At 44.9% G+C, this 23448-nt stretch overlaps 1 protein-coding gene across 3 annotated transcripts in view; it reads right to left on the minus strand.

Moving 5' to 3' along the window:
• The window catches only part of LOC147116715 (uncharacterized), a 192771-nt gene extending 177696 nt beyond the window's left edge, over positions 1-15075 (minus strand). For all 3 annotated transcript variants that reach the window (XM_085991836.1, XM_085991834.1, XM_085991835.1), the window contains exon 1: positions 14146-15075. In XM_085991836.1, the coding sequence (XP_085847962.1) occupies positions 14146-14577 (432 nt within the window). In that variant the 5' untranslated portion in view covers positions 14578-15075. The remainder of the gene's footprint in view (positions 1-14145) is intronic.
• Between the last annotated feature and the right edge of the window lie 8373 nt (positions 15076-23448).

Here is a 23448-nt window from a genome sequence, read left to right on the forward strand (position 1 = left end):
TTGATCCATTAATCCAGATGACCCTCACCTGCACTATTATTCCTTTTTAAGGAATATGTACCTTTTATGTATTCTGCTTCTGCCAAGAAGCCCCACTGGAATATCTTGCATTAGAAGTTAGCCAACAACTATTTCTGCGTTTTTGTGGACAGTAAACAAGATTATTTTGGGCCAAAATTTAAAAAAACATTTAATGTCAACATCCTCAAAAGTTCAATTAGGTGAAATCAGATTAGTCTGCTATTCTGACAGAAGGATAGGCTCGGATGAAATTCCTCACTCCAGTTGAAATAGTTATTGGGTGGCAAATGTAACCCCACTATTTAAAAGAGGGAGAAAACAGGGAACTGCAGACCAGTTAGCCCAACATCAGTAGTAGGGAAAATACTAGAGTGTGGCGGAACCACCAGAGGATTACGGACAATTGTATATAATTCCTTTTACAGCAATGTAGTACAGCTGGGTGCTGCACCTTTAATGTATCCGTTAACTGTATTAGGGCTTCTTTCCTGTACTCCGCGTGATGATGTCATGCCGTCCGTCACGTGATCTCTCAACGGCGGGAAGAACATGATGACGTCAGAGCTCGGAACCTGCTAGCAGTAGAGCTCGGAACCTGCTAGCAGTTTCCAGAGAGGCTTTCAAGCAGACCAGACCTATTTGCATTATATCCTACAGTTTCCTGTACAGCTTCGTTTGTTCATTAAATTTTATTGTTTTTGATTTTCTGAGTCGATCTCAATTCTTCGGCAAGGAACCCCAGTTCCTACAAGAGTCTATTATAAAGGATGCGATAATAGTACACATAGAAAATATCAACGGGATTAGACAAAGTCAACATGGATTTATGATAGGGAAATCGTGTTTGACAAACCTACTGGAGTTTTTTGAGGATGTAACTAGTAGAATAGATAAGGGAGAATCCGTGGATGTGGTGTATTTGGATTTTCAGAAGGCCTTTGATAAAGTCCCACATAAGAGGTTAGTGTGCAAAATTAAAGCACATGGGATTGGGGGTAATATACTGGCATGGATTGAAAATTGGTTAACAGATAGGAAACAGAGAGTAGGAATAAATGGGTCTTTTTCGGGGTGGCAGGAGGTGACTAGTGGGGTACCGCAGGGATCAGTGCTTGGGCCCCAGCTATTCACAATATATATCAATGATTTGGATGAGGGAACCAAATGTAATATTTCCAAGTTTGCTGACGACACAAAACTAGGTGGGATTGAGAGTTGTGAGGAGGATGCATAGAGGCTTCAAGGCGATTTAGACAAGTTGAGTGAGTGGGCAAATACATGGCAGATGCAGTATATTGTGGATAAATGTGAAGTTATCCATTTCGGTAGGAAAAACAGAAAGGTAGAATATTATTTAAATGGTGATAGATTGGGAAATACTGATGTACAAAAGGGACCTGGGTGTCCTTGTACACCAGTCACTGAAAGCAAACATGCAGGCGCAGCAAGCAGTTAGGAAGGCAAATGGCATGTTGGCCACCATTGCAAGAGGATTTGAGTACAGGAGCAAGGATATCTTATTACAGTTGTGCAGGGCCTTGGTGAGATCACACCTGGACTACTGTGTGCAGTTTTGGTCTCCTTACCCAAGAAAGGATATACTTGCCATAGAGGGAGTGCAGCGAAGGTTCACCAGACTGATTGCTGGGATGGCAGGACTGTCGTATGAGGAGAGATTGGGTCGACTAGGCCTGTATTCACTAGAGTTTAGAAGAATGAGAGGGGATCTCATTGAAACGTATAAAATTCTGACGGGGCTAGACAGACTGGATGCAGGGAGGATGTTTCCCCTGGCTGGGGGCGGGGGGGGGAGTCTAGAACGAGGGGGTCACAGTCTCAGGATACAGGGTAGGACATTTAGGACTGAGATGAGGAGAAATGTCTTCACTCAGAGGGTGGTGAACCTGTGGAATTCTCTACCACAGAAGGCTGTGGAGGCCAAGTCACTGAATATATTTAAGAAGGAGATAGATAGATTTCTAGACACAAAAGGCATCAAGGGGTATGGGGAGAGAGCGGGAATATGGTATTGAAATAGAGAATCAGCCATGATCATATTGAATGGCGGAGCAGGCTCGAAGGGCCGAATGGCCTACTCCTGCTCCTATTTTTCTATGTTTCTAGACAGACTACTGTACCCCAATATAACTAGCAAATGGTTTGGTATAGTTTTTAAAGACACACAGTTATTTAAAGATCAGGTTACTCGCAGATGGTGGATTTGGCACGGATTTTAAAAAATTCTTATTTTTTTGTGATCACCCATTTTCAGCTGTATTAATAAAGCGGCTTCAGGTTATGATTCTTAAAATACAAAAAAGAGGAATGCAAAATTTGGAAAAGAAAAATCACATTCTACGACGCTGCCAGAGTACACTGGTCCACGGCAGATTTTACGTTCGGCAATATGTAAATGAGTTTGAGCGGAAACTTGAGAAAATTAAACTCCTCAAAACTAGCGCAATTTGCGCCCAGATCGTCGATTGCACCCAAAGTGGAAACTCTTGGCCTATACTATCTAAAACTGTAGTGTATGTATGTATTGGAAGGGAATGACAGCCTCACTTTCTGTGCTAGATGGTGAGCTGTCAATTGATTATAATTCCAGGCTGTACGAGCCCCTCAAATCAATCACTTGATCCCGACATATACAAAGCAAGTTGAGTGTTGCTGCAGAATTTCCACTAAATAGCTCATCCATGCTCAACGCCCTTCAAAATTTCCTTTAGGTCCAAAAGATCAGAACTTTCTCACAGATTGTGGTGAAGTGTACATTGGAATGCATGTAAAGATTTCCACTCTGCCTTCAGTCTATCAGATGTAACACACCAAAACCAGATTTGTATAGGCTCAAACAAGTAAAATCAATTTATATACTCTTTGTAATGAAATCTGTTTGTCTTGCCTGTATTCGTTTTGCACTCATGCATATTACCCTCCCCCACACGGTGTATAGTTTCACTTCCTCTTTCCTGACTAACCTGGAAGGTTCCAGGTCTTGGCTCTGCCCCTGACTTCTCTTACATAAAGATCCCAGGATCTGTATGACTCATTCCTGTGAGCCAGTCGGTGTGTTGAGATGTTAGCTCTGATCTTAGTGATTAAAAGCCAACTTGTTTAAGTTAATAACTTCTAGTTTTGTGGTTATTGAAGGCACATCACTCTTATAAATAATACAGAAGCAAAAAGATAAAGACGTACTATAAAATACAAGGCAACTATAGGGGAGATTTTCCATTTCAAAATTCCAGGAGTGCAGATCGGGAATCTGTGCTTCCCCCACTCCCCCCAGGCCATGATTTTCTATCCAATAAAAATTATAGGCTGGGAAATGGCAAGCCGGGGATGTGGAATTTTACAATGTGTGCTCCCACTTTGCACTAGGAATACTGAAATGGAAAATCTTCCGTTACGCACCTTAAAATAAAACTACAAATGCAGAGAGTCCATTTATTGCACGTACCAGGCCCTCTCCAGGTGATTAGAACAGGCTCAATAAAATAGCAGCCTGCCTTATGGAGAGCACTTCACACAAAGTCCATGAGGCTAAAGCTCATTTGGAGTCTGAACAAACTTCCAAAACTAATAACTACAGAAAGCTCCCGATTGTTATCTGCCTTAATTGCTATCAAGAAGAAAGTCATGTTATTGATGTAGAAACTCAGGAATTCCATAATGATGGCGCTCAGTGACCCAAGGAAAACAGTTCTGGCATAATCAGAATCCATGCATGTGGTTTCTACCCACGGCAGCTAGTTATTTTAACATGTGACAACAATTAGGACTCCCATTCTTTCCCAACATCAACTGCAACATACAAGAACATGCCCTGATAAACATATTAGTAGTGCAGGGAGCACAATTTCGCACTACATTCTGCAACCAGATAGCAGAATTGAATGTGCACCACAATTCATTCCATTTAACATTTCAGAATTAGCCATCTAATCTTATTTCACTAGGGGAAGAAAGCCAACTAACTCTCTTTGAAGTAAAGAAAAATTACATAGGATATACGGCACAGAAACAGGCCATTCGGCCCAACCAGTCCATGCCGGCATTTATGCTCCACTCGAGCCTCCTCCAGTCTTTCCTCATCTAACTCGATCAGCGTAACCCTCTATTCCCTTCTCCCTCATATGCTTGTCCAGCCTCCCCTTAAATGCATCAATACTATTTGCATCAACCACTCCCTGTGGTAGCGAGTTCCCCATTCTCACCACTCTCTGGGTAAAGAAGTTTCTCCTGAATTCCCTATTGGATTTCTTGGTGACTATCTTATATTGATGGCCTCTAGTTATGCTCTTCCCCACGAGTGGAAACACTCTCTCTCTATCCACTCTATCAAAATATTTCACAATTTTATAGGCCTCCATTAGGTCACCCCTCAGCCTTTGAGAAAGAGACCAGCCTGTTCATCCTTTCCTGATATGTATATACTTGTATGTAATCTTTATAGAATACTTGTGTATATTTTAATATAAAAAATAAAACAGCGCAAAGTCCACAATGCAATATCAGCACAAACATTTAAAGGCAATTTAAATTAATCCAGTCTTAACGGCCACATTTAGTCTCTACAAATTCACCAATATAGTGACCAGTTAATACCAATCTCAACCAAGATCAATGGACAAGACTTGAACTTTTATTAGGAGTTCACCAGCCCACAAGACAACCTCTCAGAGGTTCCAAGGTTATTATAGACTGGTCACTGCAGATGGGCTTCATGGTTTTCTATTGTACACAGATCAGTGCTTATACACAGAGGAGACTTAGCATCCCATGGCTCGGACTTGGACTTGAACCCAGATCTCAATGGTTAAAGGCCAGTATCGAATCCTTACTCCACCCAGTTCCCCATATTCAATTTATACAAGTGATAGTCATAAAACATGGCCTGTTTTTATCTTTGATTTATTGGTTGTCTACAGCAATATAGAATTTACTAAATAACTAAAAATTCCTGCTCCTGATTTCCACAACAGTTAAGAACTTGCATTTATATAGCACCTTTCACAACCTCAGGATGCCCCAAAGTGCTTTACAGTCAATGAAGTACTTTTGAAGGAAAAACAGAAGGGTCATCGATCCGGAACGTTGATCCGGTTTCACTCTCCACAGATGCTGCCTGACCTGCTGTGTGTTTCCAGCATTTTCTTTGTTTTTATTTCAGATTTCCAGCCTCCACAAGATTTTGCTTTTGTTCAAGTACTTTTTGAAGTGTAGTCACTGTTGTAATGCAGTAGGCACAGCAACCAATCTGCACACAGCAAGGTCCCACAAACATCAATTTGCTAATGACCAGATAATCTGTTTTAGTGATGTTGTTTGAGGGATAAATAGTGGCCAGGACACCGGGGAGAACTCCCCAGCTCTTCTTCGAAAGAGTGCCCTGGGATTTTTTACCCTCAGCACTGCACTGGAGTGTCAGCCCAGGTTATGTACTTAAATCTCTGGAGTGGGACTTGAACCCACAACCATCTGACTCAGAGGAGAGCGAGAGTGCTACCCACTGAGCAAAAGCAGACTGAAATTTCCCTGTTGGAAGTATGCAGGTATGAAAATCAGATGAAGACAGGACCAAGCTTTGTAAAGATGCCCACCCCTTTCCCCAACACAGTTCAACATCCTGGTAATATTTAGTCAACTGCTCACATGTGTGCAAATGTCACCTCACTAAGATAACAGCAGGCAGTTGGAGATTGTGGAACCATTTACCAGCAAAGAGTCAATGCCTTCAAAAAGGATGTGGTGGTGTGGGGGAGGAGGAAAATGGGAAAGAGAGAGAAAAGCTGAAAAATGGCAATTGTGTGTTTTCTGATACAAAGAAATAATTGTTCACAAAGGAATAATAGGTTTTTCCTGACCTTCAAACAAATAAATCAGCACAGTGATGGATGGACCTCTCGGGACTTATATTGGGTAAAAATAGCCAAAAGAGGAAAGGCAAACTCTTCTCAATGGAAAAGCTGGGTCACAAGCAAAGATTTTTGCTTGAAAAAGATTACAATGGCCCAGGAGGGCTTTATTGTACAGTGAAGAGCACGCTATCAGATGTCAGAGAAAATTCACAGGGAAGGGGGAAATTTCACTGAAATACTTCACAAAAACTTTTAAAGCTTGATTCTTAAATGCTACGTAGGAGGTCATGATGCTCCAGTCACGGGTTCTTGATATTTATCCAAAAATTAGGCCCCTCCCTCAAGAGTTGAAGGATGAAACACATTTTTGCCAATGTTGTCATCCAGTTCAGCACAAGGCCAGAAAGACAGAGACTTGCACTTATATAGCACCCTTCATGTCAGGATGTCCCAAAGCGCTTTACAGCCAATGAAGTACTTTTTGAAGTGTAGTCATTGTTGTAATGTAGGAAATGCGGCAGTCAATTTGCGCACTTCCAAGTGCATATCCAAGTACTTTTTAAATGTGATGAGGGCCTCTGCCTCCACTATCCTTTCAGGCAGTGAGTTCCCGACCCACCACCACCCTCTGGGTGAAAGGAGTTCTCCGACTCCCATCTAATTCTTCTACCAATTACTTTAAATCTATGCCCCCTGTGCTAAAGGAAATAGGTCCTTCCTATCCACTCTATCTAGGCCCCTCATAATTTTATACACTTCAATTAAGTCTCCCCTCAGCCTCCTTTGTTCCAAAGAAAACAACCCCAGCCTATCCAATCTATCCTCATAGCTAAAATTCTCCAGTCCTGGAAACATCCTCGCAAGTCTCCTCTGTACCCTCTCTAGTGCAATCACATCTTTCCTGTGATGTGGAGATACAGGCTCCTAATTTTGTTAGGCCCATTCATAGAAACATAGAAGATAGGAGCAGGAGTAGGCCATTCGGCCCCTCGAGCCTGCTCCGCCATTCAATGAGATCATGGCTGATCATCCAAATTCAGTACCCTGTCCCTGCTTTCTCCCCATATCCCTTGATCCCTTTAGCCTTAAGAAATATATCTAACTCCTTCTTGAATATATTTAATGAATTGGCCTCAACTGCCCTGTGTGGCAGAGAATTCAGTTTGCAGCCCCTAATCCTATCCCCTACGCACGTCCAGACTTGTCAGCCCGGATTCTAAATGTCCAGTGAGCTGGCAGCTTTATAAATTTACAAAACATCATTAGACGACAACACAAATACTGGTGCATCTGGCAGGTCAATATTTTGAGATAAGATATTTCAGGAGGAAAATATAAATGAACTGTTTTCAAATTCACCTCGAAGTCTCCAATGTTGGAAGTGTTTACACAAGAGGCAGCAAATATGTTGATGTTAATTAATGGTGCCAAAAAGAAAAAAAAGCCTTGCATTATATAGCACCTGTCACAACCTCAGCACATCCCAAAGCACTTTACAGCCAATGAAATCCTTTCACAGCGTAGGCACCGTTATAATGTCGGAGACGCAGCAGCCAATTTGCAAACAGCAAGCCCCCACATGTGATAATGACCAAATAATCTGTTTTTGTGATGTCGATTGAGGGATTAATATTGGCCAGGACACCCAGGGATAAATCCCCTGCTGTTCTTCGAAATAGTGCCATGAGATTTTTTTATGTCCACTTGAGACAGCAGATGGAGCTTCTCATCACCTCATCCGGTTTAACGTCTCATCCGAAAGACGGCACCTCCGACAACGCAGTATTCCCTCTGTATGGCACTGTCAGCCTAGATTTTTGTGCTCAAGTCTCTGGAGTGGGATTAGAACGCACAGCCTTCTGACTCAGCGGAGAGTGTGCTATCTACTGAGCCAATGCTGACGCTCACTGTCGCTGCTGATTAAACCTAACTCTTTAGGAAGATTTAACAGGCATACTGAAATTATATAAACTCAAACTGGTTATTTGCTCTAACTGCTGGCCAACATATTAAAATATGAATGATTTTTTTCACCTCCAGACCCTGAGCAATGGCTTAGTATGTAGATAATTCAGTCCTACTAATCCTTGGAGAGGGCTAGCATTAGCCGGTTACATTCCTAGAAGAAAGTTGTCACTTGTCACAGCTCAATAGTTATCAAAGCCCAGCACTAATGCTTAGAAAAAAAAAGTGTTCCAAGTATTTTATTTTAAGCATAGGCAACTTTGTTTAAATTATTGAGAAACAGGAGGTCAACAGTGTGGGACACCAAGGAGAGATGAGGCAGTGGTTAAATAATGCAAGAGTGGAATTTTAAGATGCCTGTAGATTTTAAGAAGAAAAGGCGGCTAGAAGCAGTAAAGAGTTCCACACTTTTGAAATCCTGGAAATTAATTAAAGTGCAAAATATAAATGCAGTCACTATTGCAATGTAGGGAAATGCGACTGCCAATTTGTGCAGAGTGAGATAAATGACCAGCTATTTTTTTTTTTTTTTTTTATAAATTAAAAAGGTTTATGGCTGAGGGATAAATGTTAACCAGGTAAACCCCAGTTCTTCAAATAGTGCTGTGGGATCTTTTACATCCACCCGTGAGCGCAGACACAGCCTTCGCTCAATGTCTCACCTGAAAGGAGAGTTTTAAACATCCAAATAGTGAAGATACAGGGAGGGCAAAGTGTGTGTCGGATAGCATATCTACAATTCAGGGAGGAGCTGGTGCTGTAGTGTATGTATTCAATGTCAGCCTTGGCTTAGTGGTGGCATGCGTGCCTCTGAATCAGAAGGTTGTGGGTTCAAATCCCACTCCAGACACTTGATGACATAATGCAGGCTGACACTTCGCGTCGTACCGAATTATCGGAGAAACTGCATTTGTGATGAGATGTTAAACCAAAGTCTGATCAGGTGGGTGTAAATTTGAAGAGTAAGTGAGATCTTTCAGTGTACTGGCCAACACTCCCCCTCCCCTAACACCAACAAACCAGATTAACTGGCCATTTATTCCATTTACTGATTGTGGGATCTTGCGAGACACAAATTGCCTGCTGCGTTTGCCTACATAATTGTAGCTACACCTCAAAAGTAATTAATCGACAGTGAAGCACTTTGGAACATCAAGAATGTGAAAGGCACCATATAAATGCAAGTTTCTTCTTGGAGCCGACTTGGGTTAATCGGTGCCTTGTAGAAGCTACATAGAGAGAGTACATTGTGGGGCTGGTTAGAAAATAAAACAAACAACACTGGCTGCATAAAAGTACCAATAAATTACAAGAGCAGTAACATGAGGCTCAATCTCCATAAACTGCATGCTTTAGTTTTACAAGGCAGGACCACAGAGGGTGATGAACACAATATATTGGAAGTGCAGAGCAGGATCTTTGAAGAGACAAAAAAACTGGCGAATACTGTGGGTGAGAATCCCTGGTCAGAACTCACACCTGAAACCTTAGCCTGACATGCTGTGCATTTTCAAATTCTGGCCCAGATTTTGTTGGAGCAGGGCATCTCGCAGTATGCCCTGTTTGTTCGATATTTTTCCTGCACCTTTCCAGCTCAAAAATCCGTGTGCTGTAAATTGATGGAAGTGCAATCTGATAACGGTGCAGCGAGGTCGACAGGGCATCTGGGACCGTGGTGAATGACGGGATCAACAGTCCATCTCCTTAACTAACATGAGATTTAAGGATAAAGAAACAGAGGAATGACGCAGAAGGAAATAGGGTGAATCAGAGTCAAATTAGATGCAGAATGACAAAGAGAGAGAGGGAAAGATAGATTGGATTAGGAGAGAGAAAGAAAAAAAAGGATACAAATGCAACATTTTATAAACCTCGAGGAACAATTTACTCCCTGCAGGAATGAGACTCCACAGTTTCAATTGTTCCCTTTCTGGGCCAGAGAGGTTGAGTGGCATTGCAGGAACATAAAGTAATCATTAAAACGGGTTCTTACATCGTCAAGTACCAGCCCTAACTTTCTGCAATGAGTTGAAGGCATATTTACTGCGCAAATGCAGCAATTTCTTGAAACTCATGGTGAGGTGGGCGACGAGCTCCTGTTTCCGCGAGGCTAACGGCAGGGCAGCGCAAACCACCCAGCAAATTGCAGTGAGTCGTAAACTGACGGGGTCTCTCTTCTGCACCGCAAATTGTTGGGTTATTTCCACACTAGTAACAGCATGGGCATTAAACTTGCTGTTATGTCCCCAGCAAATTCTGCGCCAATATTTTTTATTTTAGATTTCTGGCATTTGTCATTTTCTTTCCCCCTTTAACACCCACTCCTCCTCCCCCCCCACCCCACTTTGCTTTCCCTACTCATAGAGTCATAGAGTTTTACAGCGCAGAAAGAGGCCCTACAGCCCATCGTGTCTGCGCCGTCCATCAATCCCTGTCCAGTCTAATCCCATTTTCCAGCATTTGGTCCATAGCCTTGTATGCAATGGCATTTCAAGTGCCCATCCAAATGCTTCTTGAATGTTGAGGGTTCCTGCCTCTACCACCCTTTCAGGCAGTGAGTTCCAGCTTCCAACCACCCTCTGGGTGAAAAAGTTCCTCCTCAAATCCCCTCTAAATCTCCTGCCCCTTACCCTGAATCTATGCCCCCTTGTTATTGACCCCCCTACTAAGGGGAAAAGTTCCTCTTTATCTACCCTATCTATGCCCCTCATCATTTTGTACACCTCACAGGTCCCCCCTCAGCCTCCTTTGCTCCAAGGAAAACAACCCCAGCCTGTTTAGTCTTTCTTCATAGCTGAGGCGCTCCATCCCAGGTAACATCCTGGTGAATCTTCTCTGCACCCTCTCCAAAGCAATCACATCCTTCCTATAGGGAGGCGACCAGAACTGCACACAGTACTCCAGCTGTGGCCTCACCAGCGTTTTGTACAGCTCCATCATAACCTCCCTGCTCTTATATTCTATGCCTCTGCTAATGAAGGCAAGTATCCCATATGCCTTTTTAACCACCTTATCTACCTGTTCCGCTGCCTTCAGGGATCTATGTACATGTACACCAAGGTCCCTCTGAACTTCCTAGGGTTCTACCACTCATTGTGTATTCCCTTGCCTTATTTGTCCGTCCAAAATGCATCACCTCGCACTTTTCCGGGTTAAATTCCATTTGCCACTTTTCCGCCCATCTGACCAACCCGTTAATATCGTCGTGTAGCCTGAGGCTTTCCTCCTCGCAATTTACCACCCCACCAATTTTCGTGTCATCCGCGAACTTACTGATCATACCCTTTACATTCTCATCCAAATCATTAATGTAGATCACAAACAGCAAGGGACCCCGCACCGATCCCTGAGGTACCCCACTGGACACAGGCTTCCAGTCACAAAAGCAACCTTCGACCATCACCCTCTGCCTCCTGCCACTCAGCCAGTTTAGGATCCAACGCGCCAAGGCCCCCTGGATCCCATGGGCTCTTACCTTCTTGACCAGTCTCCTATGCGGGACTTTGTCAAAAGCTTTACTGAAGTCCATGTAAACCACATCCACACACCTAGTCACCCCCTCGAAAAATTCAATCAGATTGGTCAGACATGATTTACCCTTGACAAAGCCATGCTGACTATCCCCGATTAATCCTTGCCTCTCCAAGTGGAGACTAATTTTGTCCCTCAGAATTTTTTCCAATAATTTCCCTACCACAGATGTTAGGCTCACTGGCCTGTAATTCCCTGGTTTATCCCTGCTACCCTTCTTGAATAATGGTACTACGTTAGCTGTTCTCCAGTCCTCTGGTACATCCCCTGTGGCCAGAGAGGTTCTGAAAATTTGTGTCAGAGCCCCTGCAATCTCCTCCTTTGCCTCACACAACAGCCTGGGATACATCTCATCCGGGCCTGGGGATTTATCCACTTTTTGGCCTGCTAAAACCGCTAGTACCTCCTCCCTCTCGATGCTAATATGTTCAAGTATGTCACAGTCCCCTTGCCCGACTTCTATGTCTACATCGTCTTTCTCCATAGTGAACACAGAGGCAAAAAATTCATTTAAAACCCCACCTACTTCATCTGGCTCTACACACAGCTTGCCACTTTGGTCCCTAATCGGCCCTACCCTTTCCCTGGTTATCCTCTTGGAGCGGGGGAGGAGGGGAGCGGGGGAGGAGAGAGGGAGGGGAAGGGAGGGGAGGGAGAGAGGGGAGGGAGAGGACAGGGAGAGGACATGACAGGGAGAGGGGGGGACACACAGGGGCAGGGAGACCAAACGCCCCAAAATTGCCCTCGCAACGCGGGGCTCCCCAGCTAGTATACTTATAAAACATCTTAGGATTTTCCTTTATTTTGCTTGCCAGTGTTATTTCATGGCCCCTCCTCGCCCTCCTAATTTCCTTTTTAAGTATGCCCCTGCACCTTTTATACTCCTCTAGGGCTTCCTCCGTCTTTTGTAACTGCCAAAAGCCCCCCTTTTTTTCCTAATGCATTTTTGTATATCCCTTGTCATCCAAGGTTCCCTTTGCTTGTTGGTCCCACCCTTGACCTTTACAGGAACATGTTGGTGTTGTACTCTCTCTATTTCCCTTCTGAAAGCCTCCCACTGTTTTGATGTGGATTTTCCTATAAGTAGCTGCTCCCAGTCCACTTTGGCCAGATCCTGCCTTATCTTATTAAGATCGGCCTTCCCCCAATTTAGAACCCTTATTTCCGGGCCGTCTTTGTCTTTTTCCATGACCACCTTAAATCTCACCGAATTATGGTCACTATCGCCAAAATGCTCTCCTACAGACACTTCCACCACCTGCCCAGCTACATTCCCTAGAATTAGGTCCAGTACCGCCCCCTCTCTTGTAGGACTTTCTACATGTTGGCTCAAAAAGCTCTGCAGAGGGTTAATTGATTGAGCAGAGGGTTAAATAATTGAGCAAAAATGAATTGCTCTACCAGATAGTACAGTAATAAGCTAAATAAAAATACATGTACAATAAGTAATTAACTGACAAATATAAAGCTCGGTGTAATGATTTAGCAAACATCGGCCGTGCTTCAGTAGCTGACTGAGCTGAATGTAAATACTGTCACTAGTGTCAATAAGTAGAAAGCACTGCTTCAATCTACGCTTATAATAAGATAGGAGAAATACTGCACATTTTCAATGGGCTTGCAGCATTGAGAAGCTGGGAATTAACTGTTTAATGCCCAATGGTTGTGAATGGTGAAACATCAACATTACCAGGACATAATATTTACTTGCAGTAGGACTTTGCATAGTGTCACAGGACATCAAGAGCAAATTAGGGATTTAGAGCAGAGTGGTTGGGGTGGATCAAGAGTAGAAAAAAGAAAGCGTTATAGCCCAGGTCAAATAAAAATGAAAGGGGAAGGAAAAACACATCCCCTCAATCACCCCACCCCTCCCAACTGTCATAATTATTCAGGATCAGACTTGGGGCCAAAGGAGTCTGCAGATAAGGTGCACTTAAAATCCACCTCTCCCATATTTACTGATCCCACACCAATTCCCAGTACTATAATAGATTTTTTGTTCAACTGGTATTTAGGTCAGTAGTTAATGAATAAGGCAAGTGCCATTTATGTTAAACTTATTTTTAAAAAAACAAAAGATAATGGGTTGGTGAAATTTTAATGGTTAAGTTAGTCTCTTAAAACAAACTGTTTGTTCTATAGACACAATGCGTGAGAAGGGCGATCATTAACCATTGGCAATCGGTGTAGAAAAACAACTTAAAAAAATTGCTAGTAGAAAAAAAGGAAAAGAATGATTGAAATAAGAGAAAAAGGAATAGAATAGAATCGGGAGAGAAAAACCAAACAATGCGTCACATTGAAAGTTAATACCAAGTATCCATGTAATCAAAATTTTCAGATTAAAAAAACCTGACAAGTCAACCAAAGACTTGGAGATTGATTACAGAAAAGTTTAAAAATACTTTCCCGATTAGCACACTCCTGGGGACCCCTCTGTAAATATTGACGCTCTGGGGTCCCTATTGGCGAATATGGACACACTTTGGAAGACCATCTATCTAACTTCTGGGGGTGGGGTGAGATTCTGCAAAGGAAAAAAAGTGCTTTCATTGCAGAAACATCTAGCAGAGTGTGACAGTTACTCAACTGATACAGAAATCTGCTGACAATTGGACAGGGCTTCCTGGATCTACAAAGATCCAACTGACTGACAACCCCCGCAATAAAAAGTCCCAACTTGACAAACTCCCTTCTCGGCGACACCAGCTAAAAAAAAAAACGACTGGTGAATGAAGAGCCAAGCTCTTGCCCACCCTACCTTGGTCCCCAGTTGAATCTGGATGTCCACCTCTTGCTTCTTCTTCTCCAACAAGCTGAGCAGGTACTCCTGGAAGACCCCGACCTTGGTGAAGAAGTGCTCGTTGTGCCAGCAGCCTTCCATGTTGTCGAAGTCGACGCCGAGCGCCAGGAGGAAACGGACGCTGCGGGGATCCAGGGCGATCTGCTGGGGTCGGGCCAGCAGCGCCGGGCGGTAGCGCTCCTCCACCAGCACCAGGCGGTGGACCTTGCGGGAGCGGGCGGCGATCAGGGCGGCCGTCAGCCCCACGGGGCCCGAGCCGATGATCAGCACCTTGGCCCGGGCTCGCCACTGCCGGTAACCGTCGAAGCTCACTTTCAGCAAGACATAGACCAGCACGGCCACCAGAGTGCTCAGGGCTGTATCGTACGCCAGGGTCTCGTACTTGTCCATCGCTTGTGCTGTTGCATTTAACTAGCCCTTGTCAGTTTCAGTGCATGGAGTGTCAGTTTCAAGAGCAGGAGGAATGCAGGGCTATTTATTTGCTATCTCTCTCAATTGCAAATTCTGCTGAATTGCTCCATTTTTGCGTTTCTCATCACTATGGTAGCCAAGGTAACTCGCGAATGGAACTTAACAGAAAGCTAAATCTCTAATCTCACTCCCTCCCGCTCTGTCTCTCTCTCTCTCTAAACGTCAACTCTGCAGAGTCGCGGTGCAAACACACACTGGCTGACGCATGTACCAGTCTTCACAAACTTTCAATGAGGCGCTTCCGTGCATTCAAACTCCAGCCACGAAAACAAATACACACACACATTAAAGCCATCAATTGGCAGGATTGAATGAGCCTGCAAAAGTGCGTCCTTCCCACGTCACCTGGCAATCGTGAAATCTCAGGCAAGGGTGTGAAGACCAGCAAGGAATGTTAATGACATCGCCTTTTTTTCCCTCGAACCCCCCCCCCCCCCCCTCCTTTGTTTTTTTAATCACTCGATTTGTTGCAAAAAAAAACATGTTGCAATTTATATTAAAATAATTTTAAAATCCTTAGGTGTTTGTGTTTTTGTTAAATCTCTCTCTCTCCCTAATTTAACTTCGCAATTCTCAATGGTTTGGAAATATTCCCAGCGGGTTCTGCCTGAATCAAGTGGATTCAGTCCTGATAGAGAAACGGTCAAACTGAATCGCAAGAACCGCATTCGCACCGACTCTTTCCCCAGCAAGATTGTAGACTGCCATGTGCCCGGTCCAGCTAGATTAGTTTACCAAGAAATGTTATGTTTGGATTAGGATTCCAGTGGGCTTGTTTATAAAGAAAAATGATTTGAACACAAATTATACGCCAGCCAGTTTAATCCCATATGCGGCAGATTTTTCAAGTTAGTGATAAGCTTACTAACGTTAACAATGTAATCTCCTGTAATAATGTTTTTACAAACTATAAAAAATAGCTTCACACCGATTGCAGTTATACCACAGCTGGTTCAGGTGATGCCAGGTGTGTGTCAGTTCGTAACACCTCTCGCCTCTGAGTCAGAAGGTTGTGGGGTTCAAGTCCCACTCCAGAGGTTTGAGCACAAAAATCTAGGCTGACACTCCAGTGCAGTGCTGAGGGAGTGCTGCACTGTCGGAGGTGCCGTCTTTTGGATGAGATGTTAAACCGAGGCCCCGTCTGCCCTCTCAGGTGGATGTAAAAGATCCCGTGGCACTATTTCGAAGAAGAGCAGGGGGAGTTATCCTCGGTGTCCTGGCCAATATTTATCCTTCAATCAACATCACTAAAACAGATTGGTCATTTTCACATTGCTGTTTGTGGGAGCTTGCTGTGTGGAAATTGATGACACTTCAGAAGTACTGCATTGGCTGTAAAGTGCTTTGAGACATCCTGAGGTTGTGAAAGGTGCTATATAAATGCAAGCCTTTCTTTCAAATGGAAACAATAGCAATCAAGAACACTATGATAGCAAAATACTGCGGATGCTGGAAATCCGAAATAACAACAGAAAGAATACTTTGGGCTCGATTTTGCCATTGGTGCGGGCTGGGGGCGTGTCGGCCGCTTTTCGTGTTAGCCACCAGACTCCAATTTGATGTGGGGGAAAAATATGCGATTTTCCCTAATTGGGCAATTGATTTCCAGCGTGTGGGAAGCCCTGGCCCACTTAGTCTTTCCACCCTGAAAGTCGCCTGCGATGACATCATCAGTGCTGCTGGATTTAAGGTCTGCAAGCAGCCTTGCTTCTTCTGCAGACTGCAAACTTTATGCCCTTTGCTGTGATAGATTCCGCCAGCCAATATGTCCAGCAGCAGGCCAAAGTCTGCACCAAGGTTCGATGACATCGCCCTGCAAGCTCTGGTGGAGGGAGCAAGAGAAAATAAGAAGGTGCTCTTACCTTCCTCAGGGAGGAAGAAGTCTCCCCAGCAGACGAAAGCTGTGTGGATGCAAGTGGCCCAGGAGGTCAACTCTTTGTCTATGTGCCGCAGAACCTGGCTGCAGTGCAGGAAGAGGTTTCATGACCTTCTGCGCACTGGAAAAGTGAGTATGACTTTCCCATCACCCTCAATCTGATTCCCATTGCCTCTCCTCACCAGCACTCAGCTTTTGACAACCTCTTCCTCCACATCCCACTTGACACTGACATCCCTGCACCCTTACCCATTCCCTCTCTCTCTGTGGTCACATTCACCTAACTATTCGACTATGCAGCCCTCACACTCCCTATCGCTGTGATGCTATGAAAACAACTTACAACACACAGGGAGGGCCCTTGGTCTTGCCACCTCACTCCATCTTTTTCTCCTAACCATCAATGATATGAATTCTCTACACTCACTCCTTCATTCTCACTCAAACTCCACTTGTCTCCCTCATTGCAGGAAAAGAGAGCTCACAATAAGAGGGAAAGAGCGAGGACAGGAGGAGGGCCACCCTCAGTAGCCCAGCTCACCCCCTGGGAGGAGGCGGCCCTGGAGATCGTGGGAGTGCAGGAGGATGCGCAAGTGGGGGACGGACAGATGGGTGCATCAGAGCAAGCTGGTGACAGAATAGTTTATCATCTCTCTCATTGACATTGCATGAGTCACCGATAATGATTCTGATGCTCTAACAGATGGACGAATGATCATCTGCAATATTCAATGTGCATGTAACCTTGGCCTCACATCTCTGACTCTTTCCTTTACTCCCCCACAGGACCATCGAGAGCCCCCATCCCCACTATCCAGGAGGAAGAGCCTGAGCCTCCAGACTCCTCAGAGGAAGCTGCAACCTCTGAGGGCACAGTGTCAGCAGAATTCAGCGCACCCAGCACCAGCGCAGACACTCACACCTCGGTGGTATCTTCGCGAGATAGTGCAGTGTTGTCACCTGGTGTATCACAGCTCACAAGTGAGCATCAGCAGATGGTGGAGACAGGGACAGCAGTGGAGAGTCCTAGTCAGAGGGCGCAGCACTCTGCCAGCTCGGCTCAGCTGCATGTCAACCCTCTGCCTCCGGGTCCATCCAGAAGTAAAGCGGTGCTGGAACTCCAGGAAGAGGTGCAGGAATCTCTGGCAGGTTTTGTCTCCAGGGTCGCTGCGAGTGTGGAGTGAACGGAGGAGTCCATTGCTAATATGAGCAGAGCCTTTGTGGAGGCATTGGCGCATGAACGGATCACCACGGAAAGGATGGCAACCTCCGTGGAAAGGATGGTTACCGTAGAGGAGAGGATGGCTATGGCCATGGAGGAGCTTAGTCGCCGGGGTCGTGAAGACATGGTCATTGTTCAGAATAGACTGACATCTCTTGAGGAGCGATGGTCAGCTATTGAGCAAACAAACCAGACCTTCAGGCAAGTCCTCTGGAGTAGGATATCCAGTGCAGAAATGGGTCCTCATGGCCCCCCTGAAGTGCTACAAGGTGCTGTCAAGCCACTTGCTAGCTCTGAAGTGGGGCTGACCCATGAGAGGGATGTTGGTGGCATACAACAAGGAAGTGGGTGCTCCTCGCCAAGCACTCACACGACCATGCCACTGCAGAGCCCTCGGTCCGAGCCCCACCAGAGTCCCCACCCAACTGAGATCGGCGTCTCAGCCCCTGCACAGCCGCAGGAGCAGCAGACTGTTGCCAAGCCCTCACAGGTTCGCAACCCCGGAGGACGCCCGCCAAAGGTGTCGAGACAGGAGCAGCAAGAAAGTAAGCAAGGGGCCTCCACATCTGCTGAAGCCACAGGGGAAGCACCACGTAGGAGCACGCGTAAGAGGAAGATAATGCACAAGTAGTCACAAGGGTAGTCACTTGGGTGTAATGTGTTTATTTTTAAAATGCCATCACTTGCTTATTGTCATAAAAAAATTTGAGGCAAACTGTTGCAGTTGTGGCGTGATTCATTTCGCAAATGGGACTTCCACATTGAGGGCTTAGGGCAACTTGCAATTGTCAGTATGGTGGCCAGAGTGATAGGAATCCGTAGGTTCTTGGCCATTGTCGATGGTCTGATAAGAATGTGTGAGGCAAAAGTGTTTGATTGTGCAGGCTAAGCAAATCTGGCCAAGATGAGTGCGTCCCTTGCATCCCGGGCAGCAATGTGGTCGTGCGCTGGCGCCATCTTGCCTGTGCAGCTTCAGGTGGGTGAGCAGCAGCTTGGAGCTCCTGTTGTTGCTCCTGCAGTTGGTGCTGCTGTTGTTCAGGGTTCTGCTGCTGCCGCAGCTGGTCTTCGTCCGAATCTGATGTCCAGGAGGAAAGGAAATAAATGGTTCCCATTCTTCTGGTATATACCTCAGTTGAGGAAGCGCTCATTCAAGGTGGGGAGAGGGATTTCCCAGGAGGTCACACTGGAGATGGGTGTCAGGCTCCAAACTTCCACAACAATAAGTAGGCCTGTTAAAATTTCCCCCAGACCTGAGACAACAAAGTTCTGCCACCTGTAAATGAAGATTGGTGAAAATTCCTTTTTAATGGTGGAGCTGCAGCTGTTAGTAAGCAATCCACTTGTGCTGCCACCAGGTTTCACTGGCGTGTTTCAGAGGAGGCGTGCAGCACGTGGGAATACTGTTAAAATCAGAAAGGCCTCTCAAAATGGGATTATAGAGGCACTTAACTGGTTGTTAAGGGCCTTAAGGGCCTATCCCGCCTCTTGGAGGCGGGATGGAGACGGGGTCAGAAAACTCGCATGTGGGAAAATTGCTCGGAGGCGGGATGGAGGTGGGATCGGGCCCGCCTGCCAGTTTTTGCAATTTTAACACCTCACACGCCTCCAATCCTGCCTCCTCGGGCCTGGCAAAATCGAGCCCTTTATGTTTGGTTTAGGAGTTCTACATTAGGAGTGAATAGAAAGTTGGTGGAGTACCATGAAATTCTGGGCTAAATTAAATATATTTTTACACATTATTTTGCTGAAACAACTTTGCCCCCTTCAGTTGAGAATATGGGACTGTAGGTGTAGGCTGTAACCTCCTTCATTACTACTGTGAGTTCCGCTCTGAAAACAAGATCAAGTGAAAAGTTGGCATTGCATGCCGCACCCTATTTGCGACGTACTATGCCAACCTTCACTTGATCACCTCTGCCTGTTCCTCACATGAAAGAAACGATTCAGACAGAGCTCCACCTACAATGACCGCTGAGAACTGACAAAGCTCGCCGAGTCTGGGCAAGCGAGTTGAAAGGAGGGGCAACCACAGAATGGTTCTCCATTCATAGCATTCTCTTAAAGCAGCTATGCTCCACTTGTTAAGGCTGTGCTCTCTTGCTGAAAAGTATTCAGGCAACTTTGTTTCGTTTTGGGGCTATTCTGCCCCTCTGTCATGAATGAACAAGCTATCCAATCAAGTATTTTCGCCTAAATTACGTCTTATAGGCCAGCTATATCACACAGTTTGCATTCATAAGATTATACAATAAATATAGATGAGGAAAGCTATTGAACCCTGCTTATCTTAGGTGTCAGCCATGGCTCAGTGAATAACACACTTGCCTCTGAGTCAGAAGGTTGTGGGTTGAGGTCCCACTCCAGATACTTGAGCACAAAATCTTGGGTGACACTCCAGTGTTGCACTGTCCACGGTGCCGTCTTTCAGGTGAGACCTTAAACCAAGACCCCGTCTGCCCTATCAGGTGGACATATAAGATCCCATGGTGCTATTTTTAAGCATGGGGGTCACCATTGACCAGAAACTTAACTGGACCAGCCACATAAATACTGTGGCAACAAGAGCGGGTCAGAGGCTGGGTATTGTGTGGCGAGTGTCTCACCTCCCGACTCCCCAAAGCCTTTCCGCCATCTACAAGGCACAAGTCAGGAGTGTGATGGAATACTCTCCACTTGCCTGGATGAGTGCAGCTCCAACGACACTCAAGAAGCTCGACACCGTCCAGGACAAAGCAGCCCGCTTGATTGGCACCCCATCCACCACCTTAAATATTCACTCCCTACACCACCGGCGTACCGTGGCTGCAGTGTGTACCATCTACAAGATGCACTGCAGCAACTCGCCAAGGCTTCTTCGGCAGCACCTCCCAAACCCGCGACCTTTTTTACTTAGAAGGACAAGGGCAGCAGGCACATGGGAACACCACCACCTCCAACCTCCCCTCCAAGTCACACACCATCCTGACCTGGAAATATATCGCGATTCCTTCATCGTCACTCGGTCAAAATCCTGGAACTCCCTACCAAACAGCACTGTGGGAGTACCTTCACCGCACGGACTGCAGCGGTTCAGGAAGGTGGCTCACCACCACCTTCTCAAGGGTAATTAGGGATGGGCAATAAATGCTGGTCTTGCCAGCGATGCCCACATCCCATGAACGAATAAAAAAAAAGAGCAGGGGAGTTCTCCCCGGTGTCTTGACCAATCATATATCCCTCAATCAACATCACTAAAATCAGAATATCTGCTTATTATCACATTGCTGTGTGTGGGAGCTTGCTGTGCATAAATTGGCTGCCACGTTTCCTACATTACAATAGTGACTACACTTCAAAAAGTACTTCATTGGCTGTAAAGTAAGTTGCAAAGTCCTGAGATCGTGAAAGTCTTTCTTTTATCTCATCCATTTAGAAGGAAAAATACCTACAGTGTTCCCTACATAACATCTAACTGTCTCATGAATAACTAATGTTGTGCCTTCCTTCTCTATCCAGAGTTGTAAATATTAAATTACTTTGAATTAAAAAAAAATGATTGTTGGCATCAGTCCTCTCGCCAGTTTGAACCTGGGCCACTTTTTGAGAGTTTCGAGATTATATTGGCAGAAACCTTGCATGTAATTCAGGTGTGAAGTCTCCCAAATTGAGCTTAGGCAAGCAATGCAAGAAGTAGTCTCGCACTGCATTAGCGTCATAGTCACTGCAATATAACTGCGACCAGCAAAGTTTCAAAAGTTCCACCTGGGAAGTCACTGCAAGTGTTTAAACTTTATTTTTCATCTTATCAGATGGGAAAGTCAGTTCTTTGCTAACGTTAAAATTTAACTCGCAGTTGGGCGTCAGAAAGAACAGCTTAGCACAGGTGTAAGCATGCAGAACTCAATTTTCCCAGAACACAGAGCGTTACGGAGCCAGCAGTATAACTCAGGTCTGCCGGTCCCGTGTTTCTCTAAACAGGTGCCGTTTTCAGTACATGTAGTAAAATGACGCTCATAGAGGTTGTGTGTGTTAGTGAACAGACATCACTCACCATGACAAGACTCAGGGATATGTGGAGAGAGCTGTATAGCGGGATTAGTTTTGGATGGGTCTTGCAAAGTACACTGATGTCATGGGCCAAACAATTTTTTTCAAATGCAATGGTGCCCCTTTAAAGAATTTGACTATTAGCTCCCCCTTTTAAAGCTCAACTACAAGGCATTAACTAATTTTGTGAACATTCTATCTTAATTATTTTTTGTTTAAACAATGGGTGCTGCCTGGGAGGAGTCACAGAGCTTGATTGTGTGAGAGAAATGGGGCACGCATACAGTTAAGGCTGACATCCCCCTGGTTAATGAATGTGCAGCCTACTTCTGTTAATTCAAAGTGAGAATCAGAGAAGCACAGAAGGAGGCCATTCGGCCCATCATGCCCGTGTCGGCTCTTTGGTAGAGTTATCCCATTAGTCCCGCTCTCCTGCTCTTTTCCCATAGCCCTGTATTTTTTTTTCCTTTCGAGTATTTATCCAATTCTCCTTTGAAGTTTACTATTGAATCTGCTTCCACCGCCCTTTCAGGCAGCGCATTCCAGATCACAACAACTCGCTGCGTAAAAAAGTGTTTCCTCCTGTCGCCTCTGGTTCTTTTGCTAATCACCTTAATTCTGTGTCCACTGGTTACCGACCCTCCTGCCCCTCGAAACAGTTTCTCTTTATTTACTCTATCAAAACCCCTCATGATTTTGAACACCTCTATCAAATCTCCTCTTAACCTTCTCATTGAAACTTATAAAATTCTAACAGGACTAGACAGACTAGATGCAGGAAGGATGTTCCCGATGGCGGGGGAGTCCAGAACCAGGGGTCACAGTTTAAAGATAAGGGGTAAGCCATTTAGGACAGAGATGAGGAGGAATTTCTTCACCCAGAGAGTGGTGAACCTGTGGAATTCTCTACCACAGAAGGCAGTTGAGGCCAATTCATTAAATATATTCAAGAAGGAGTTAGATATATTTCTTAAGGCTAAAGGGATCAAGGGATATGGGGAGAAGGCAGGGACAGGGTACTGAGTTTGGATGATCAGCCATGACCTCATTGAATGGCGGAGCAGGCTCGAGGGGCCAAATGGCCTACTCCTGCTCCTATCTTCTATGTTTCTTCTCTGCTCTAAGGGGAACAATCCCAGCTTCTCCCATCTCTCCACAGAACTGAAGTCCCTCGTATCTGCTACCATTCTAGTAAATCTCTTCTGCACCCTCTCCAAGTTGTTGCTTTTTGTTCAACAAATTAGGATTATTGAGCAATTTATATAAAACAACACTGGAGGCAATTTTGCACGATTTCAATTCAAATGAGTAGATAATTTGAAATGAGCAACTTTGAATTAAAAGAAATATTCTGCATTTCTATTTATAAGTTAACTCTTAATTTATAATTTATATGTGTTCAAAATGATGAGGGAATTGATAGCGTCGATGGGGAGAGACCGTTTCCACTGGCAGGAGGTATTCGGTATACAAATGACGGAGATTTAAGGTAATTCGCAAAAAAGCCAGGGGGGAGATGAGAATTTTTTTTACTCAGCGAGTTGGTATGATCTGAAATGCACTGCTTGAAAGGGGGGTGGAAGCAGATTCAATTGTATCTTTCAAAATGGAGATCGGATAAATACTTGAAAAGGAAGAGAAAATGCAGGGCTATGGGGAAAGAGCA

This window comes from Somniosus microcephalus, chromosome 6 (assembly GCF_052327205.1).
Source record: "Somniosus microcephalus isolate GS21.2 chromosome 6, FLI_Smic_1.0, whole genome shotgun sequence".
NCBI lineage: Eukaryota > Metazoa > Chordata > Chondrichthyes > Squaliformes > Somniosidae > Somniosus > Somniosus microcephalus.